The sequence below is a fragment of the Pieris rapae genome, chromosome 12 (genome assembly GCF_905147795.1).
Source record: "Pieris rapae chromosome 12, ilPieRapa1.1, whole genome shotgun sequence".
Classification (NCBI taxonomy): domain Eukaryota; kingdom Metazoa; phylum Arthropoda; class Insecta; order Lepidoptera; family Pieridae; genus Pieris; species Pieris rapae.
In genome coordinates this window covers 690,017-711,865 of record NC_059520.1, presented here as the reverse complement: position 1 = coordinate 711,865, position 21,849 = coordinate 690,017, and the positions used below count along the sequence as shown (strand labels likewise).

The 21,849-nt window shown below is 33.3% G+C and overlaps 3 protein-coding genes across 9 annotated transcripts in view; 1 reads left to right on the top strand and 2 right to left on the bottom strand.

Annotated features, from left to right (window-relative positions):
* Positions 1 to 3,619: 3,619 nt before the first annotated feature.
* On the top strand, positions 3,620 to 11,820 carry LOC111002136 (twinfilin). Its single transcript, XM_022272250.2, has 9 exons — positions 3,620 to 3,829; positions 4,131 to 4,208; positions 4,348 to 4,459; positions 4,991 to 5,153; positions 5,579 to 5,712; positions 5,978 to 6,081; positions 9,453 to 9,596; positions 9,880 to 9,998; positions 10,409 to 11,820. Exons 1-9 carry the CDS (start codon positions 3,805 to 3,807, stop codon positions 10,559 to 10,561), a joined length of 1,032 nt encoding a protein of 343 aa, XP_022127942.2. The 5' UTR covers positions 3,620 to 3,804; the 3' UTR covers positions 10,562 to 11,820.
* A 413-nt stretch (positions 11,821 to 12,233) lies between these two features.
* LOC111002138 (RPII140-upstream gene protein) lies at positions 12,234 to 13,964 on the bottom strand. The gene is made up of 6 exons (XM_022272251.2): positions 13,501 to 13,964; positions 13,261 to 13,426; positions 13,096 to 13,184; positions 12,871 to 13,004; positions 12,494 to 12,602; positions 12,234 to 12,400 (listed from the first exon to the last, which is right to left on the bottom strand). The coding sequence occupies exons 1-6, from the start codon at positions 13,674 to 13,676 to the stop codon at positions 12,283 to 12,285; spliced, it is 792 nt and encodes a 263-aa protein (XP_022127943.1). The 5' UTR covers positions 13,677 to 13,964; the 3' UTR covers positions 12,234 to 12,282.
* Positions 13,965 to 18,659: 4,695 nt separating this feature from the next.
* The window catches only part of LOC111002135 (polypyrimidine tract-binding protein 2), a 323,058-nt gene continuing 319,868 nt past the window's right edge, over positions 18,660 to 21,849 (bottom strand). For all 7 annotated transcript variants that reach the window (XM_045630521.1, XM_045630522.1, XM_045630525.1 and 4 more), the window contains one exon: positions 18,660 to 21,745. In XM_045630521.1, coding sequence (XP_045486477.1) covers positions 21,613 to 21,745 — 133 coding nt within the window. In that variant the 3' untranslated portion in view covers positions 18,660 to 21,612. The remainder of the gene's footprint in view (positions 21,746 to 21,849) is intronic.

Sequence of the window (21,849 nt, the reverse complement as noted above, 5' to 3'; positions counted from 1 at the left end):
ATTTTTTTTCAATTAGTATCTGTAATTCACGAGTTTAGAGCGTTCAACCAAACTATCAACAAATATTATGTATTGTTTAAATATACCTAACAGAATCCTTTAATTAATCAAAGAAAAACCATACCGTTAACGCAAACGAACTAGAGTTGCTAAGCGCTTCACTATAGTGCGGACGCGGAGCACGAAGAATTTCGTATAATATATATATAATAATAATGACCCCTCATCTTATGTCTTTGTCGCTCGCGCATAAACATATTGCCGTTGCGCTCACACAGATGCAGTGACCGCCGTATTCAGAGATTGTAAACCTTTTATACTACGGACGCGGAGCACGAAGAATTTCGTACAATGACCTTTGGGCCTACTGTCAGTGGTTAAAAACATTTTTTTTAAAGTACGAATATTAAAAACGGTAGTTTAAAATTTGAGTTAGCTTTGTAAATAAGATCAGCGACTTAATATAGGTAAGTACCCAAGGATAGCTTTTTACCCGTTAACCCGACCCTAAAATGAGACATTTTGCGTTTCTTACGCGGAGACACAAACTCCTTGAAAGTACGGGACGTAGACGGGGTTGGTTCCATTTAAACATCTTACCGTTATAATTAATAATAACAGCAAATAAATTCAACGACCAAACACACAAACACCACGCACAACAAACTTAACCTCAAAAACGAAACTACTCACAAGCGAATCCCAGCACGGAATGATCTTTTATTTCAGCGTTAAAAAAGGAATTACGACTTATAACAAAATAAGCAAATGGTTATGACTAAAAGGTTTACAATCTCTGAATACGGCGGTCACTGCATCTGTGTGAGCGTAACGGCAATATGTTTATGCGCGAGCGACAAAGACATAAGATGACGGGTCATTATACGAAATTCTTCGTGCTCCGCGTCCGTAGTATAGTCAAAACCATTTGTTTGTTTGGTTATAAGTAGTCATTCCTTTTTTAACGCTGAAATAAAAGATCATTCCGTGCTGGGATTCGCTTGTGAGTAGTTCAGTTTGTTGTGCGTGGTGTTTGTGTGTTTGGTCGTTGAATTTATTTGCTGTTATTATTAATTATAACGGTAAGAAGTTTAAATGGAACCAACCCCGTCTACGTCCCGTACTTTCAAGGAGTTTGTGTCTCCGCGTAAGAAACGCAAAATGTCTCATTTTAGTGAGAATGAAAAAGTTATGATAATTAACGTATTTAAGTACGTAAAGGAATCGTGGCCTTCTGATAAATATGCTTCAAAAGAAGAAATGAAGGAAAAAACTTCCGATATTTTAGGTATATCGAAATCGGCGGTTTACAGAGTATTAAAAGAATATACTAAAACCGACACGGTCAAGCCGGCGGTGACACCGAAGAAGCGATTATCGTATCATAGTAGGTAACCAATGTTCAACCTTAATTTGCAATTCCCTGTGAGCGAGCTTCGAAATCAAATTTCACAACAGGAACATTTACTAATTACAACCGTATCAGATTGCGCGAATGTTTTAAAAATACATCTCAAAATTGATTTAGCAAACGGAGATTTCGGTTTATAATGTTTTTTCAACGGACATTACTATTGCTACCATTTGGTTTGCGCTTAGAATTTATAATAAATTATATATTTGTAACTTAACTTATGTTAAGTTATATAACTCTATAAACCTGAAGTGCACCAATTTTGCTTCTTCTTTACTCACACATAAAAGAAAGATTATAATATTAAGGTAATCGCATGCGTCAGCCAGGCACAAGGCCGATAGATATTTGCCTATTACATACTAATAATAACTGATCACGAAACAGATAATACAGAAATCTGAGGCCTAGGTAGTTGAGCCACAGGTTTTAATAAGAATACATCAAAATATACTTGACACAATCCCAATTACAATTGCATGAAAACATCTACGTATTCACAACCAGAATCCTGTATAAATAATACCGAACGAAGCGCAATTGAGTTTCGAGTAATTTCAGAATGCAGTACATAATTAACGGTGTAGGTACTCGTACATTCACGCATTGTTTGCATAACTGCGTAACAAACACCTGACGCCATGTACCCGACCTAATTGCACTGAAGTATTAAGTGTCCCTTATTCAGCCTGAAAAACGACAGATAAAGTATAACCAGAGATAAAAAGAAAAAGATTTCGAATATGTATTTATATTTAAATACCTAATCAACGAGTGACGAATACGATACATTTTTTTAGTTGACATCAATACGTACAGTTTAGCAGTCAAATTATTTAGCATTATTATTTAAGTACATAATCTTACCTAAACACTAAATCAGTCTAAAATTTTGGCTGGTTAGTGAGTGGACGGGTATTGGGCCTACGGCAACAGTTGCTGCATCTGGCACAGAACAAGACACGCTTCACGAGACTGACAGCCAACCTCCATTAACGGAGAAGAAGAAATTAGTCCAATTGAATTCTTATAACAGAAATACCTTTTATCAAATTGTGATTTTGTCGGTTACATTATTAATATATTTCATAAAACTTTCCAGATGTGAAGTTCAAAAATCCATTATCTATACTTCTATACTAATATTATAAAGAGGAAAGGTTTGATTTTTTGTTTGTTTGTATGAATTGAATAGGCTCCGAAACTACTTGGCAGATTTGAAAAATTCTTTCACTGTTGGAAAGCTACATCATTCCTGAGTGACATAGGCTATATTTCATTTTCAAAAAAAATAGGCATCCTTACTAAAATTACGATAACATTAACATTTGTTTATTATTTGATACAATTCTAACAGATGGCGCTGAGTTAAAGGTAGTTTAGTTTAGGTCCGTGTCGTGGTACCAACGTTTCACATAAGTTCTCCTACGGTTTCCCTTGATTAATTTACTACTATGTAATATAACAAAAACCTTAGCCACAGCAACGCTTGGCCGAGTCTGCTAGTTAGTTATATTTATCCATAATATTATGGTTAGGTCGTGTTTTTAAAATTAGTATGGTATTTGAGATTTTACTTTACCGCACTGTATCGACTGCATATTAACGTCTACGACAAGGGATAGTAACTCCAGTGGATAGATTAAGTTATTATGTACGTAAAATATAATACTAAGTCGTTTCAGATGAAAATTATACCATTTACTTAAATTAAACTTGCAAAAATAGTACATACCTTTTAAATCTAATAAAAAATTAAAACCACGATAATTTTTCCAATGTCAGCGTCCCCCGGGGCCAATAATCTCGGAATGTTCGCTTGGGAGCTTATAGTTATTTTGGGCGTTCTCTATTGATTTTTTACGATGTATTAGGTGCTTTTGTCAATCATACTCACTATCGATGCGTAAGAGCTTAAAAAATCATTCTACTAGAAGATAAATCGTATGTACATTTAAAATATAAACTAAAATATTGAGATATTTTTCCTTTTTACCCTTCCCAGCTCCACCCTATCTTCTCCCATAATATAATTTAAAAATACACAGCAGGCCTTCTAATATAATTTACCAAATTATATCAGGAAGTATTATTTATGTAACAATTTTTAATTACGGAGTGAACATTGACATTGCAAAAATTTTTTTGTGGTAAATTGTCATCTATCTATGCGTCAATTTGACTAAGCTCTATTGACATGACATAATCAAAACTCAATTCTCAAATCTCAGTATAAAATATGAGCTATTAATACCGTAATCAATTTACACCTTTTTATTGTATTTATTTATGGTTATTTATTTAATATTCAAGACGGTGTACAGTAATTATTAACACTCAATTATACAAAGCCCTCGTCGAAATAAAATATAGTGCTTTTGAGGAAAAACATGTCTCATCAGACTGGAATTCAAGGTACAGTTACATCCAACACCCACTGATTAATAATTAATATGTCCAAAATATTAAGAATAGATTGTAGTTATAAAAATAGAATTTTTTCCATTAGGACAAATTCTTTTCATTTATAAAACATTTGACTGAAATAGACGTGGTGTCTTCTTGTTGTATTTTGGTCTTAATTATATCTATGATTTTATTTACAGCTACTTCTATATTAGAATTCACGTTTCTCCAAAAACACATCCATTATTGTTTATTTTGTATATATTTTTGCTGCATATTAAGATTATTTAATATATTTTTCCTATTTCAGCAAATGCCCAACTACAAAAATATTTTAGTAAATGTAGAGAGGGAAAAATAAGACTCTTGAAAGTTAGCATTGAGGATGGTAAGAGTAAACATATTTTATTATTTAATATATGATATGACACTCAAGGATGGATGCAAAAATCAGTCATAGAGATATTATTATCAGTTTTGTCTATATATCTCTTGATTATGGCACATAATGCTATTTAAATTTTTAGAACAACTAACATTGTCAACGCACCAACCAGTAAAAGGGACTTGGGAGCAGGATTTTGATAAATATGTACCACCTCTGATTGTTGAAGATCTGCCCTGTTACATACTTTATAGGTAAACCAATTTTAACAATCACATGTCAAAAAAAGTATAAGAATAGGATATTTCAGATGTCAGTGTAAGGAATGGAACTTATTTAAGTATATCAATTGTATGTTTTGTCTCAAAACACACATCATAAGTATTGATAGTGTTGAAATAATGTACATTTTGGTGACAGTTTTAAAAACTATTGTTTTTGTATAACAATAGCAGTGCTGTCCTAGTGGCTTGGCTGTGTGCCTCTCAATGGGAAGTAATAAGGTGTGTGCACAATTACCACACATTCATATGGTAAAGAAATGGATTCTTTGGAATACATGGTGTATTAGACAACAAACTAGATGGCATTTATACTCACAAGTCACAAATTGCTGATGACACAACTTGTGTAATTATTTTTTATATTTTCATAGGTATCTATTATTAGAAATAGTATACTTTAGTGGAAACTGCAAATAATATTATAAGCGTATATAAACTATGTAAATACATATAGTTTTGGGAGTTAACACAATAATTTAAATTTTAAAAATACAATTCCAGGTTTGACTCAACAAATTCTCTAGGATATGAATGGTTACTACTCAGTTGGTCACCTGATAGTGCTCTAGTCAGACATAAAATGTTATATGCCTCCACAAAGGCCACATTGAAGCAGGAATTTGGGTCTTCACACATTAAAGATGAAATGCATGCTACAGTAAAGGTATTTTAAATGCTAAAAGCGTAAATAGTTTGTAAAATGTTAATATTAATAAATTAAAATAATTGAGGAAAAATAAATTTAATAGAGGAGGGGATACTTTGAAAATGGTATTAAAAGACCGGCAATGCACTGGTGAGCCCACTGGCATTGAGTGTCCATGGACAGCGGTATCACTTAACATCAGGTGAGCCTCCTGCCCGTTTGCGCCCTGTTCTATAAAAAAAGGGATTCTTATACAAATTGAGATAATATTATACTAATAAAATTTATTGTAACTTTGTCTAGGAGATGTTTATCAAAGACTTATTATGATATTACATTATGCCTATGGCATCTCATTGATGGGAAATGAGCCATACAAATTCAACCGAAGGCACTACAATATCTATTTCTAACAAAATGAAATCTTTTATTCTAAATTTTAGGATGAGGTATGCCTCAAAGGTTACAAAGCACATGTGAGTGGTGTGAATGCTCCCGCACCTCTTACAGACAGAGAAGAGGCTTTAAAAGAATTGAACGAGAGTGGACAAGGCCCTAACTATGGCACGGATGCAAGGTATTTCTTTTTATTTTCTATATTCCTTGATAAATATATGAAATACTGATTGGTCTACCACTTCATAGTTTAATGATGAAAAGGGAAAGTGTTTTTGTTGAAATGGCGTGTGAGACTGATTTAGTTTTTATGAATAAGGATAATATTTTTTTTTCAATTGAATATTTTTCAAATAATTTATTAGGTACATGACCATGGAGACAATTCTTATTTCAAATAATACACTGCAAATGTTGATTAATAATATAAATATATAAATTTTCAGACAGTCAACTATGGGTGGTATTGCTTTCCCAATAACTGAGTCAGCCAAGCAGGGTATCATTGATCTCCAACGAGGTTCCTACAATTATTTACAATTTAAGATAGGTTAGTTTTATATTTCATAACTATATTATATATAATATGTCGGACTGGTCTTCAGATTTCTGTATATTTCATGATCATTTGTCAATCTAATAAGCAAGTAAGTGATCAGCCTCATGTGCCTGACACATGCCGGCCCCCTTTTGCTGAAGATATTTTCTACAGTTTGAGCGAATGTGAAGTGTGAAAGTCCATTGGTGCACAACCGGGATCGAACCTACAACCTCAAGGATGAGAGTTTCACTCTGAAGCCACTAGGCCAACACTGATTTTATTATAAATAATATTGTACAAATCGCACACCTAGATAAAGGGTCGCACAACTCGAAATAATCCAAAATCAAGTTTTCGCGCCTATCGGAATCTGCGTTGAAAATTACACTAACTTCAAAGACACCTGTTTACTACTCTCCATTAATAAAATGTTGATGGCGCTGTAAGTTAGTCTTTCTGACTAGCACCACGATACCCCTCACCAAAAATAGTAACGCAACACAAATTACAACATGTCAGCTGTAGGAAAAGATGCTGTCAATACGCCCAAATACTAAATTATTTCGACTTAGTTTTCTATTTGTGGTTAACTAAGTAATGAAGCGTAAATTATTTTGAGTTCAGTTGATATTCGTGATTGAACAGTTTTGTTTCTTGGGCGTGCTTCAAATTATTTCCACTTACCCTGGTATTGTTTACAAAAGTAAGTAATTTTTTTTTTACTAATTAGAAATAGTTTAGTGTTTGTGAAATTATTTACACTATTTGAGTTAGTATGTTATTGCTGGTTAAATTTAAATTTGACTCTTATTTTAAAACAATAAATGCTATGTTTCTTTTGCTAAAGGCATTATTTAGAGTTGCATTTGTATTTAGAATTAGATTTAAAAAAATATTAATTCTTTAATAAAATACTTCGATCTATAAACATTTTTGAGTTAGTATAGTATTCGTGAATTTTATTGACATTGTAGTTTTTACTAAAGATTATGAAGGGCCGTGGCCTTTTACTTTTACAGAAGGCTATGGAGACTACTACTAAAGGCCCTGAAAGCAGCAATGCAGAGATGGCGCTCCCAGAGAACTCAACAACACCTTCGACGAGCACCAAGGAGATAGAACAAATAATATTGGAAAATGGCTCCATGGAGGTACAAAAGAACCCAGCAACATTAGCATCACCATCAACAAGCACACAGGTGAAACCATCGATATATATTTCACCGATTAACCGCGAGGTTAGTGAATTAAAGGATTCGGATGCGGATCCGCTTTTCAACCCACCTCCCAAAGAGAAGACTCACAGGCTATCTCTCGTCGCTCCAAGAAAGAGGTCTCGTTTTTCCAATTCTAGCTCATCATCTAGTAGTTCCTGCAGCTCTGCAAGATACAGTAATACAGAAATAGATTGTAACTCTATGCCTTTTACCATGCCGAATCCTGTCAATCTCTTAAAAGAAAATCCACTTGCTGTCGCAAAGTTTCCACCTCTCCACTGATTATAAACCAGTCTCCTGATCCTAAAAGCTTTCAAAAGGGAAGAAAAAGGACAAGAAACCTTGCTGGTTGGGCAACAAATGTTGAGAAAACTCATCGAAATACCGGAAAGACTTACGTAAGTTCCCTGCAAGAACGGTCCAGCCTCCATACAAAAATAAGTGCAAATTGAAATGCAAATCTCAAATAAGTGATATATTAGCCAAATCCTGGTTCGACAAATTTTGGGGTCTAGGAGACCTGTACAGTAGCGGACGAGGTAAAGAGAGCTGGTAGGACTTGGAGCGAGGTGAAGCACGAGGCGCAAGACCGAACGGGATGGAGGCTCGCTGTGGACGCCCTCTGCCCCACCTAGGGGTTATAGGACATAAAGAAGGAGACCTTCAAAGGCAAACAGAGTTCATTGTAAGGCACAAGAGATAAAGCCTAAATACAGATACAGCAATACCTAAAATTTATGGTCACTCAATTCTGCATTTTTCTTTCAAGTTTATGATATTCGTATTAGAGTCTGCAAGACTTTTTACAAAGCTAACCTTAACATAAGTGACCAATACATTAGGACAGCTCTTTCAAAACGACAAGGAGGCGGTTTCATAGAAGATGACCAGAGGGGTAAGCACGAGAAACACTCCACCATAGATAATGAAATAAAAGAAAGTGAGGTGGCTTTCATCAAGTCCATCTCCAGAATAGAATCTCATTACCTTCGAGCACAAACAACGAGAGAGTTCATTCCAAGCGAAAAGTCAATTGCAGATCTTTACCGAGACTATAAAGATCTACGCGAAAATGACCAATTACCACTTGCTTCGTCATCAACTTTTAACCACATTTTTAATGCACAGGTAAATATTTATTTTCAAATTTCGAAAAAAGATGCACGTGACCTTTGCTAAACATTCAAAAATGCTAACGGAGAAGAAACTCAAAAAATGCGTGAGGCTTATGACCAACATTTGAAAGAGAAAGAGTTGTCTAGATTAGAAAAAGAAGCCGACAAGAAAAGGAAATAGGTAGTTGTTGTACGGAAGCCGTGATGCAATTGACTAAAGGGCAATCCTTGTTGGCACCTAGTACCTCCGTTGTAATGCCTGTTAATTTGAATAAGCTACTTGTTTTGTGACGAGGTCATTTCTGAAATAGCCATGAAAGGCTGTGTTTTTGCTATAAAAAATATACTTAGGGACAATGTTGTCTGTAGTTTATAGACTTAATATTATAATACTGATTATGATGTTACTAACTAAATTATAAGAAAAAGTCTACTTTGTTCCTCAAAAAGTGCTGTGTTTATTTGCTTGTCCTCTGTGCTGTGCATTAATATGAAATAAATATGTGTGTAAACCAAAAAAAATGTTTTACTTCAATAATAATGGTCAATTAATAAAAAAACTTTTGAGATACACTACTCTTCCTGAAAAGATTATGAAAAAATATACAGATGAAGAGTACATTAATTTAAAATGTTTCACAAATATGTGATCAGTTTGAGTTGATAAAAATATTTAACAATTATTGAGTCACAAATACTAATATAACACGAAAAAACTGAATAAAACAGTGATTATCTGTATTTAAGTGCAAGAAATGGAGAAAATAAATAGCATAATAAAAAAATTTACAATATTATAATACAAGAATTTTGTAAATAGGTCAATCAGAAATTGAGTAAAACGTTTTTTGCTGTTCCTGAAAAAAGAGGTATTTTGACTTATGCTACTCTTTATCTAGGTGTGCGAAATGTTACTTTATGTTATTTTGTTGTTGTTGTTGTTATTTTAAATGTCTCCCATTTTCGTTATGATGATGCATTATGTAAATTCCCGGCTAAATAATTTTTTTTAAATAAAATTGAGATGTAAATAAGTTTTAAATTCCAGATTTAGAAGATGAAAAGATTTGTTTAGCGAAAGCGGCAAATATTAGTTTGCCAGAGCTCCCTTCACAAGTGCCAAGTGAAGAGGCAAGATACCATCTATACATATTCAAACATACACACGAAGGAGATCCACTTGATAGCATAGGTAATTTTTTTGTATTTAAAAATTGAATTAATATGATGACTAGATACCGAGAATATTTCATTATGTTTGTTTTTGTTAATTATTTATGCACTTCTTGTACGTGGGTTGCCTCGAAGAAATCGCTTAGCGATAAGTCCGCTCGTTGCTAAATAACTCATTTAATATTTTACTTTCATGTATTTTTAAGGTAACAATGTGTCAATAAATAAATATGGGTAAAACATATCTTAAAAAGTGGTATGGAGTATGTATATTAAGTAATAATCATTATTTATTTTTCCAGTATTCATCTACTCCATGCCGGGCTACACTTGTAGTATAAAGGAGAGAATGATGTATTCCAGTTGTAAAGGAAACTTTCTTGATCTTATTGAATCTATGGGAGTACTGGTTTCTAGGCGTGTGAGGATTTTACATTTTCAATATTCTGTCATGTGTGTCGTGATGTGTGTGTGTGTCATTTATATTAAGCGTTTTTATAGTTTTGTAATATCCATATTCTTTTTATTAAAAAATCTGTGTGTCAATGCATAGTTTGTCTTTGACTGATTTCGTTATTTTAAAAAATTGGTGTTCATCTTGATATTATTAATGAGCCAAATTACAGAAAAATCTATAATTTAAAAAAATCCTTTTCTAATAGGTTATGGTACGCATAATCATAAAGGTTTGTTCCATAAGTTTTGTCTAATTGACTATATGTCTTAGTAGTTTTGTACTTCTGTCACCGTGGTTGCCTCGAAGAGATCACTGGAAAGCGATAAGACCGCCAGTTGCCCCCTCTTTTTATAATTTTTTTTTAATAATTTCAGGTGGGTATTGATGAAGGGAAGGAACTAACAGAAGAATTTCTATATGACGAAATTCATCCGAAAGTAAATTTGCACAGACCAGCATTTGCTAAGCCAAAGGGCCCGCCCAACAGAGGAGCCAAACGAATCACAAAAGCTCAATCAACGCAATAACTCAAAACCTGCTCGTTGGCCCGATTAAAATGCGATATGGAAGTATTTATACGCGAGATCTATATTTTTACGTCAATTTGCCGTGACCCATAAATCTACTTCAAGTTTTATTGATAGTTAACACCCAGATATTACAAATAAAAATCTGACATGTTTTTTTATAGTATTGCCATTGAAAAAATTCCTTCTCGATATCGGCTTGTGTTGAAAAAAAATTTACTATTCAATGTTAGGAAGTGAAATAAAAAGATCGTAATGTCAGGATGGCGTAATGACACTTAAATAATAATAAACAAAAAATATTTATTTAATTAATTTCCTGCAGTTGGTCACACGTTCGGATATCAACTTCGGCGTAACCTTGATTTATGGTTACACAAATAACATAAAAAATGTAGAGGAAGAATAATTTTTGTTTGTCAAACATTTATTACGTAATTAAAATGCCAAACAATTCTTAGAAAAGTATTAAATATATTTACCGTTCCGGCGCATTCGAAGCTTAAAATTGATAGTTTTTTATTTAAATAATATATTTGTGACATCTGAAATTGCCTATACTATCCTATTGAGTATATATTCACATAGATAATACACTCAATTGATTTTTTTTTCAAATAGCAAGACTAGTTAAAATGTTTCTATATTTAAAAGAGGATATTTTTTTTTATTTCCAAACCATCAAACACTTCAGTTCACTCTTATAGACAATGTTTAAGACCTGAAATACATAGGAATGGCTGTATATGTATCATACTCAAGTAACATAATGCTTGCTATCAAAATATGTAGAATTCATGTTGATATTATGGTAAACTTCTAGAAGTCTGGTATTTTTGAAAACTTCTTAAATTATAATACACATTTAAATCAATTTCAAATTGTATTTTTGTATTTTAAATGAAAATTGTAGTCTTCCCTTTGTATACTAAGTTTAAATTTATGAAAGTCGGCACAAAATTAGATCAAATTGTTCTTGAAAACTTCAGTGTAATGTAAGCAATAAGTACAGTATTAATGGTAAGGATTTATTTGTGTAGATTTGTGCAATATAATATATGGTTGATCTTGTCATATAAGATTATTAAGCTATTTTTAGAATTTATAGCTTCTTATTCATATTCTTGCCAGTTATTAGGGCCAGACTAATATATTTTTGGCATTTTTATGATTAATATATAATAAATATAAAGAAACTTATACATTTATGTAAAATATTCAAATTTTTTTTTCAGTCCTTAGCCCTTATATAGTAGTATTTATATTGTCTTTATGAATAAATGCTTTTTGTATAATCTTTCTTTACTACCAAAACTCCTTCATAGTAATGATAATAAACACAATTAGATTGTGATTATGTAATTTATCTACAAGCTCATTTTTTTAGTTTGTAGATATTAAGAAAGATATAGGGAAATATGATATTATTATAACAAAAATCAGAGATGGTAAAGGTATGTATGTAAATAGATTTTGGTAAAATACCCAATTCCCTCAAATGTAAAACAAACAAGAATACTAGACAAAAAAGAATACTTGTATGTCAGAATGTGGAAAAGTAAATTTAACAACTGAATTTTGATATCAGATTCAAAAAGAATCATGGGTTATGGAAATTATGATATTAGGTTATACCTGTATAATGCGAGGCAGGATTTTTTTAAAGAATAAACATTCATTATAAATTTAATTTATATTTTAAACTACATTTTAAAGAAATATTATAGTTCATCAACTTTCGTTTTTCCTTTAGACTCAACCAACTGATCATGATGTTTTGTTAAGCTATCGTGTTTTTCTTCTGCATGTTTTTCCACACCTTGATTGTATTGTTCTTCCCTAAAAATAAATTAGTCAATTTGTTACCAATTAGCATAAAGAAACTTATGTAATTAATTTCATATGTAGTAAACCCTTAATTACTAAAATTACCTCATCTCTTTTAATTTGTAGAGTGATCTTCGAATATCAGCCATTGATACACCACTGATTTTCAATATACCTATTATTAATATACCAGCAATAAGACTTAGGGCAGCACCTAAAAACAAGTTGAGTAGGTTTTTACTAAAAGAAAAGACATTACAAACACTGGAGTCTTATACATTACAAATCTACATTAATATAGCTGTAACAACAGAACACATTCATTTATATATGTATAAATTTTACATGCATACATTCACAATATAGACATACCCTAAGCAAACACTTGACAAACCTAAATTGTGGCAAATATGTTCCTTTCACACAAAACTCATATAAAATTATGCTGTTAAAATGTAGATCACTAATAAAATTTAACTTACCTAGGCCAGCACCAACTATGCTTGCAGCAAGACCAAGATTGGCCTTATAAAGTGCTCCCGTGACTGCACCAGCAACCACATACTCCAATACAGAATTTTTATCTCTATACACTGATATTGTAGTTGCAATTACACTGAAATTTTTTTATTGAATTGCTTCACCATCACATTGACATTATCTTTGATACTAAAAACTTTTATAATTAAGAAGTGAATTATACTAACGTATACATTCCAGTAAAGATAAAAAGCCTCCAACCCCATCGAACCGCACCTTTTGCAAATGCTATAGTCACATAGTCTTGCAATTTTCTCTAAAAGTACATAGATAAACTATTACACTACTATTCCATTTACAATATATTCATGTACAATATCATTGGTTCTTACCTTTGCTTCAAAAGTAGAATTAAAAATAGTAGCTTGATTGTTTTCCAAAAAGGAGATATATGCATCCTTTGATTTTAAGAAACCTCCATAGCATGCACCAAAAAAAGCTCCAGTTAGTGAAGCTTGTATGACATTATGCAATTCTAGAGAAATAACATCATCCTCACTGAAAAGAAAAGTTATTAATAAGTATTGCCATGAAGTACATGTATTCACATACATATCTGTATATTTACATACTTTGTAGTAAACATTTGTCTAACTCTCTCCCATCCTGTAATAGGTCTATCTTTTGGGTTAGTTTTAAGATTATCAAAGTCATTTTTATTAGGAGTATTAAAAAACGGAATTATAGTTGCAGGAGTTAATCGCAATGTTGTTCCAAATAATATTTTTTTATTGAGAAGCCGAAACATTTCGAAATTTTACTTTCGATACGTTTATTTTAATAACACATTTAAATATAAAACTTATATAATATTTATAATGATAATATTTATTATAACATATTATTGCGTCTATTTTCTATAAAAGAATATTTTTTTAAATACATATAGGTATTCAGCGTTTTTGAGTTTTCAAAATGCATATTTCAATTTTCAAATAACATCACAGAGTACGGTCTACGAATTAATAATTATTCCTCTTTAGTTTTTATCTATACTCTATAGACCGAAAGTGACTCACTGAGTACTGACTGATGGAAGCGTAGGGGTAGTAGACGGACTATGGTATAACCCAGGCATCAGCGTACAGCGTGTGAGATAGCGAATATTATAATCCAACTATTTACAAAGGACACGAATTGTGGCAACTACCTGACGTTGGTAACATGATTCGCAATTTAGTCGGTTTGCACTGAAAAATATGTTTGGAACCACCAAGCCGACCAACGGCTCGGTGGTAAACAAATAAAACCCGATACGCCAATAGAGACAAAAACTGATACTATGTTACTATTCGCTTGTACTTAAGTATTTCACGTTAATGTCTTCTCTCTTTAGTTATTATTGTTATTTTAGAAGCTTATCTAGTTCTATACTCTATATACGGTAGGGGTCTAGCCGTATAGCTACCAGTTTTTATATACGCTAACTATACCACGACTTTTATTTCAATTCCGTATTTGACAGTAGCTAATGTCATTTTGTAAAATAATGATACCACATATAAAAGTGTAGTGATGTACACAAAAATTGACAAACAATCGCGATGTATGTTTATGTCATTCAATCATAATCTTGGTGTACATATTAACGACTAAATTATTGATTTTTATTTAAATGAATACATAATTATTCATAATCATTACTATTTTAATATAATTATTAATTGGAAACATCTGCTTTATTTTATAAAAAGTTAATATTTCGGTTTTTTATTGTAGTATAGTTTATAGTTTTTTGTGAACTCTAAGTAAATCTATTTATTTTGGTTTTCCATACAAATGGATCCTCAGCCAAGTACATCACAAAAAGACGTGTATGTATTCTTGTCTCCAAGAAAAAAACGTCCTCGAAAAGCTTTCACTGTCACTGAAAAAGTAATGATCTGCAACCCCTACAAATACGTGTAAAATGAAACTTTTGATCCGGAAATATTCCAATTTTCCGTATCGAATAATTTCGCAACGTCACTATTTCTTACTCATCATAACGTTGCAACACTGAAATTGTCAAATCTGGAATCGAATTAAAAGTTTCAGCATAATGCCTTTCTTTATTTTTCAGCCAAGGAACATGTTCTCAACATGTTAAACAGCACTTTCCGTGCGGCTTGATCTTGGCGTTGCGTACAGATGTGGGTACTCTCTGCATCGTCTAACACATTTACCATGGAGAGAGTTCAGAGGAGTTGTTCGATCTAATACCTGCAGCTGAGTTTCATTATCGGACGTCAAGGCAAAATACAAAATACCTATCATATCGACGTCCGTCGTTCCACAACTGAGCGTTTTCTAAGGCAGTTTTTGCCGCGCACCACCACTACGTGGAAGAAGCTGCCCACTGAAGTATTTCCGAATCATTACGACTTGGTTCCTTCACGAAGAGAGCGTACCAATTCTTGAAAGGTCGGCAACGGCACTTGCGAGCCTACTGGCAATGTGAGTGTACAAGGGCTCACTTAACATCAGGTGAGCCTCCTACCCGTTTGCCTACGTTTACAAACAAAAAAAGTGTTTTCTTTGGATTCAATGTCTTCAATAATATAATTTTCTTTTTACGATGAACATACATAGAACAGCCATTTTAAAGATTTTAAAATGTATATGTTCAATTTCAATTTGAGGAAAGATACTATAAAATTTTACTTATGTTATATTTTTTATTTACTATAGTAAATAAATACAAATAATAGCCATCGAACGTAATTGTTAATGTATATCTTTTCGTTGCACTGACAGTGCGCCGCTTATTGTATACCGCCTCCCGGATTTTGGGTCTAGGCTACCGTAAGAATTATATAATTTAGCCTTAGGTCCCCTTTTTTCGCGAATGTCAAAATTGTGATTTGGACATGTGGGACTGATTGAGTCTTTCTGAATATTATTATATATTATTCGCTTCGATACATCCAATCCCTAAAAAAGGCGATCGCTCCGATCCGTCCAACTATCGCCCAATAGCGATAACCTCCTTGTTCTCCAAAATAATGGAATCCATTATTAATGGCCAGCTCTTGGGGTATCTGGAGGGCCACCAGCTGATAAGTGACTCTCAGTACGGCTTTCGTCGTGGTCGTTCGGCTGGTGACCTTCTTGTATACCTTACGCATAGATGGGCGAAGGCAATTGAGTCCAAGGGGGAGGCTCTAGCGGTTAGTTTGCACATAGCGAAAGCCTTCGATCGGGTGTGGCACAGAGCACTGCTCTCGAAGCTTCCAGCCTATGGGCTTCCCGAGAAATTATGCGATTGGATCTCCAGCTTTCTGGCCGATCGGAGCATCAAGGTCGTCATCGACGGAGCATGTTCGGTCGGAACGCGCGAACCCTGGGGTCCCACAAGGCTGTGTTTTATCCCCGACCCTGTTTCTTCTGCATATCAATGATATGTTGCATCTTAGCAACATTCATTGCTATGCGGATGACAGCACTGGGGATACTCTTTACACTGGCCGGGCAAGTATTTCTCGGGCAGATGTCGATGAGTACCGGAACAAACTTGTGTCTGAAGTAGAAACTCTACTACGTGGAGTCTCTGACTGTGGCAGACTAAACTAGACCAAAAAGACACAAGTTTGCGCGTTTTCCGCTAAAAAAACACCCTTTGTCGCTACTCCTCTTTTCGAAAACACTCTCCTTAAAGCCACAGCCAGTATTGGAATACTTGGCGTTGACATATCGAACGATGTTCAGTTTCGCGGTCACTTGGAGGGAACGGCTAAATTAGCCTCCAAAAAGCTCGGTGTGCTCAGCAAGGCGAGAATCTACGCAATCTTCAATCAATCAATCAATTTTCAATTTTTCAATCTTTGAAACTACGCAACAGATTTTGATGCCGTTTTTTTAATAGATAGAGTGATTCAAGAGGAAGGTTTATATGTATTACATGCATTAAATAGTGGAGAAGTACTGTTATTTTTTAGGTTTCTAATGTGATGTCGTAAATAATTACATTTTTTCCGCTTACATTGCAAACGCAGGCTGAACCCTACGAGTTTTATCAAAATAATGTACTAAGTATTGTACACATTGAAAAGGTCTACAGAAAAGTCCGTGATGGTATAGGTCTATCTCTTATGGATAACCCACATTTTTATATACAACGTTCACAGATTTTCTGTAGTGTCAGTTTAGTATCAGCATTGCACCCGTGCGAAGCCGGGGCGGGTCGCTAGTATAATTATATAGAAGACCGTAAGACAGACAACTGAACGACGATAATCAATGTCAAAAGCCTGTAATTCGCTTGGCTCGCCTCTCAATGACAGTTGACAACGGTTTTATGATAATACCACCGCCATCTGTGTTTTGTTAAAGCAACTAACCTTATTGTACAATTCTACATTTATAGTTGGTTAGGTCACGCGGTGCGTATATGTACGACTAGGTGGCGCCGCAATACAATAGTTTTTATTTGCATTAGTATTTTCTACTAATTAATAATTCGTTACATATGTAGAAGTGCGGCAGTAAGAGCTCAGTGTACCTTCGTTAAACATGAGTTTATCATGATTTTATTTGCTGTTTTATTTTATTTGTCTTGTTTATGATTTAGTAATATACTCCTATATATTAAAATAATTAATTCAATAATACAAATAGAACATGAATACCTTGAAGTGGTAAATAAAATAACACAAACCATTTTTAATAATTTTATTACAAAAAGCTTAAAATATTCTAATAGTTTTATTCATTTTATCTTCAAAGGAATATGAACTAGTCGTTAATAAAATATAAACTCAATAACGATAATATTAAGAAAACATTTTATTAAGTAAATATGTTGATTGAATAAGAATTAACAACTGTAGGATTGAGTAATAACTTTATTTTCGTCAAATATTTTATTCACAGATAAAATAAACAGATGTGCTTTACATAAATCGGTGAAATAACATTTCAGGACAATCTGTTTGTATACATCTAATAAACTATTTTAACTTTACACACAACCCTTTAATTTGCACACCTTTATTTCAAAAGGGAAGAAAAGAAACGAGTACGGGGCAGATGAGTCACTACAAGGATTATTTTTACTTTTTCATTTCATTCACCTATTAACCACTACTGTCAGAATAGGATTACTTTATCTAAGACCTTAATTAATGATTATGTAGGTAAATCTGTAATAAATACTAATAATTTTTATTTATAAAGTTGTATATAGGTATTTACACTGGATATTTTAACAATAACTGTCGCATACCAAGAGTGTAGCTGACAGCTATACACTTTGTCTAATTGATAGTTTAACGTTTCAATATGAATGTTTCAGTTCTTTCAACTCGTCGCACTAAGGGACGTGGCACGGATAAATAGAACCTCCCGATTTCAAATCGGGACAAGTAAAAATAAATTTAATTGTATTACCCTGTGCGTAACTTCTTTTGATAATATCCTTAATAAAATAATATCGGTTTTTAAACGTCCCTCACTCCCTCCGCGTTAACTTAACAACCTGTAATCCTCCTAAATTCATTCAAATACATTTGAGATAAGAAAGAAGAAGATAAGAAGAGTCGAAAGAAGATATTATTGAAACGTTGAATGCGGGTGTCATTTATATTTACGAAACAGTTAGATCTAAGGTATGTCTAGATCGACGATGCACATCATTTATTTTTGATCCCCTTTAAAATTTTATTTACACATTATTTCAACCCTTTCAGAAAAGTTTGGATATAGTTGAGGAGCGGTTAAAATAAAATGAGGCGAGGAGAAATAAAGAAAAGCATTTAATGGGTATAATAGTTTAATTACGAAACTAAAAATAAGAATGAAATTAAACACACAAAGGCTTATTCTAAAATAAGAAACCTTTCAATATATTCGAAACTTAAAACTATAAACGAGGAGACAAAATGAAAAAAGGATAGAAATTCCGTAATGCCTTAACCGAACTTTATTTACTGATATGTTGGCCTTTATTCATATTGATATAGATCACTAAAGTACCTACAGCTTATATAGTACGATAAATAGATGTTACATAACTAAAAATAGATAAATGATATGCACTAGGGTGTCATGAAATGTAATATTCGAACCGGGAGACGGTTAAATGAGAGAAAAACAGAAAAGCGAACGAACAGACACATTCATCCATTAACAGTAACACATAACCAACGAATGGAAACAATGGCCTCACTACGAATAAAATTGCATAAATTGCGTTTAATAAAACTCTCAAATATAATTTAACTGTAACATTTTTCATCAACTTTTTAATATGTTAAGATTAATTTAAGACTTTACCTAAAATAATGTGTATTGACTTTAAATTTGGCATCTCATTCTAAACACAGATTTAATTAACCTCTTACAGTACAATATTATCCTAAATATTTAAAATACTTTTCTAAACACATACATTATCTATTAGTCAATACCAGTGTTGAGGAATTCTTAGGCCTGAAAACGCCACACGTGCCTTCGAGCGAGGGACTGACTCGCCGATTTGACATTTGACAAACGCTTGCCAAACGTCAAAACGAAATCAATGCGAGTGGCGCTCGTGAATACAGATATGTCATTACTCGACTCGAGTTAAAAGACTAAAATTCAACCTCTTTTGAAAAACGCTTTCCGTGAATCGGATTCTTCCTCAATTTGAGAATTGTGCAAAATATCACCACACCCTGGTCTCCTAACATCATTAATCCGATTTACTTACATTTTGATATTCCAAAACGATATTTAGTACAACTCTAACAATTCTTACGTCTTACTGAAAACTAATTTAACCATTTTACTAAGCTCTAGTTTTATCATTAATATACGTGATGTATAATTATGATACAATTTCATTAGTGTAAATAATTCTCGTCTGCGTTAATATCGAGATAGAAATTCCTAATCGCTTTGCACTTGAAACGTCTTAAGCGAGAGAGCTTTGAATCGCGCGCTTTTGCACAGACGACTATGCATTTATTTGTGACTCGAGTACAAGCTTAAGAGTAACAATTGATTTATATGACAATTTACATTTCGAGTCGATTGTCAAACTTGACAGTTGAGGTACGGAGTAATGAAATCACCGTTAACAGTGGTAGAACACCTAACGTTACTTATATTTGTTAAAATAATTGATTTAATTGTCCGTGAACGAACACGATAACAATTCTTAGTCGTCAAATCAGGTCTCTGTTTCACGCATGTTTGCCTAATCACATTGAATGGACGTAAAACTGAACACTTAAACTGGTCCAATTTGAGGAGAGACGCCGAGCGGCGTAGGCGAATGAGTTCTAGTAATCGTAAGAAAAACACTTAAACCCTGGGTTAGTTTCATTTGAATTGGACTAGACGCATGTTTAACCAAGAAGGCAAAGATGTGTGAAAACCAATTGGCGTAGGTAGAGTAGAAAATCGGAGCCGAGTGATTTTATATACAAAGTGTCAAGAGATTTATACTAAAATACTGTCGCTAAAGTTAGTGTAAATACTGACAACGACGCGCTAATCGGATCCCGTTTCCCGAGGCCGCGACGGCGCATCTCTAATGTCGAACCAGGAATAAATAAATACTTAATCACTTAGTGAAACATGCACGCGCATTTATAGTGTTGTAGCTACCATTAATATAAATTAACATCAAATAAATGCATCACGTCACTATTATTTCACTGAACGTACCGTTAGTGATAGTTTCTACACTATTTCTAGTCTATGGTCTAGCGTCGAACGTCATGTGACTTCTGACAAATTTCGGAAACAGTCATTACGTCACTCGTACCGCAGACAGATGAGTTGTGATTACACTAACTAACCGAGAATCATCAAAACGACCGACAGAATATTTTTCTAAATAACGAAACGTGGAAGTGAAGTTGTTTCGGTTCGAACCGAATCTAACTTAACGATAATAAATTGTCTATAACTAATATTGCACACACATACACATTCTAAACATCAGAGCGATTTAAAAAATAACAAATGTGTATGCGCACAAAACTATACTTAATAAGAAATGCAATAATAAATTGTGCATATTAAAATAGTGAATAAAATATATGTATAAAATATAATCTTATAACTGCAACTAATGTGACAAAAGAAATATATTTATGTTTAACAATGCAAAGTGAATATATTCAGTGTAAATATGCTCGCAGAAGCAACCGATGCAATGTTTGACATTGCTCATAGGTATCGCAAAAATGGAAATAATTCCGCGCAATCTCATTGCGATCTGCTTCGATCACTGGAAACATATATCTAATATAAAAATAAAATATAATGTTACAAAATAATTTATAACTCACGGAATGAAATACCACACAAAATATAAAACCTCTCTGACTATGCCTATTGCTGTAATATTAACAGTCGCCGACAGATGGCGCTTTCTTAAATTAGATAAACGTACGTATTCACTAGGGAAGTAGAGTTATAGCACTTATCTAAACTGTTCCAAGTAAGCGTAATACAGATACATTATAATTTCAGTCGAGTTATTCTCGATCGTGAGAGAGGTAGTCGCCAGAGATTTTCTCGGGTGAGCAGGCAACATCTCGAGGCATGTGTCATCTGACATTACATAGACAACTGACATTAGACGTCATACTTCAAAGACTACTTTTCGCTAGTAGTTTCAAATTAAGAATTCTGAAAATAAATTGAGATTTTGCTTGCGTCCCGTACACTAGGCAGAAATGCGACACTTGTGTGATATTCCTTGCGGATGTTTAGATACTTGACTTGGAGAAGGAGACCCGAAGGTGGTTGGACTCCGACAGTTGGTAGTTGTGCATCTTGATGAGAGCCGCCACCGCGTCGTCTATGGACGGAAGTTGCACGAGCGCCATCTTGCGGTCCTTCCTGAATTTTTTAACAGAACTTCAGTTCATATTTTTCAATTAGCGATCACAACAAAAAAACTAAATCTGTTTTGATAAAAGCCATCTTAATTTTAAAATAAAAAT

Coding starts and splice junctions, on each gene's coding strand:
- LOC111002136 (XM_022272250.2), top strand. CDS start 3,805: ATGTCTCATCAGACTGGAATTCAAG. Junction 3,830..4,130: donor TCATCAGACTGGAATTCAAG/GTACAGTTACAT, acceptor TTCCTATTTCAG/CAAATGCCCAACTACAAAAA. Junction 4,209..4,347: donor GAAAGTTAGCATTGAGGATG/GTAAGAGTAAAC, acceptor TTAAATTTTTAG/AACAACTAACATTGTCAACG.
- LOC111002138 (XM_022272251.2), bottom strand. CDS start 13,676: ATGTTTCGGCTTCTCAATAAAAAAATATTATTTGGAACAACATTGCGA. Junction 13,005..13,095: donor ATCTTTACTGGAATGTATAC/GTTAGTATAATT, acceptor AAAAAATTTCAG/TGTAATTGCAACTACAATAT. Junction 12,603..12,870: donor CATAGTTGGTGCTGGCCTAG/GTAAGTTAAATT, acceptor ACTTGTTTTTAG/GTGCTGCCCTAAGTCTTATT.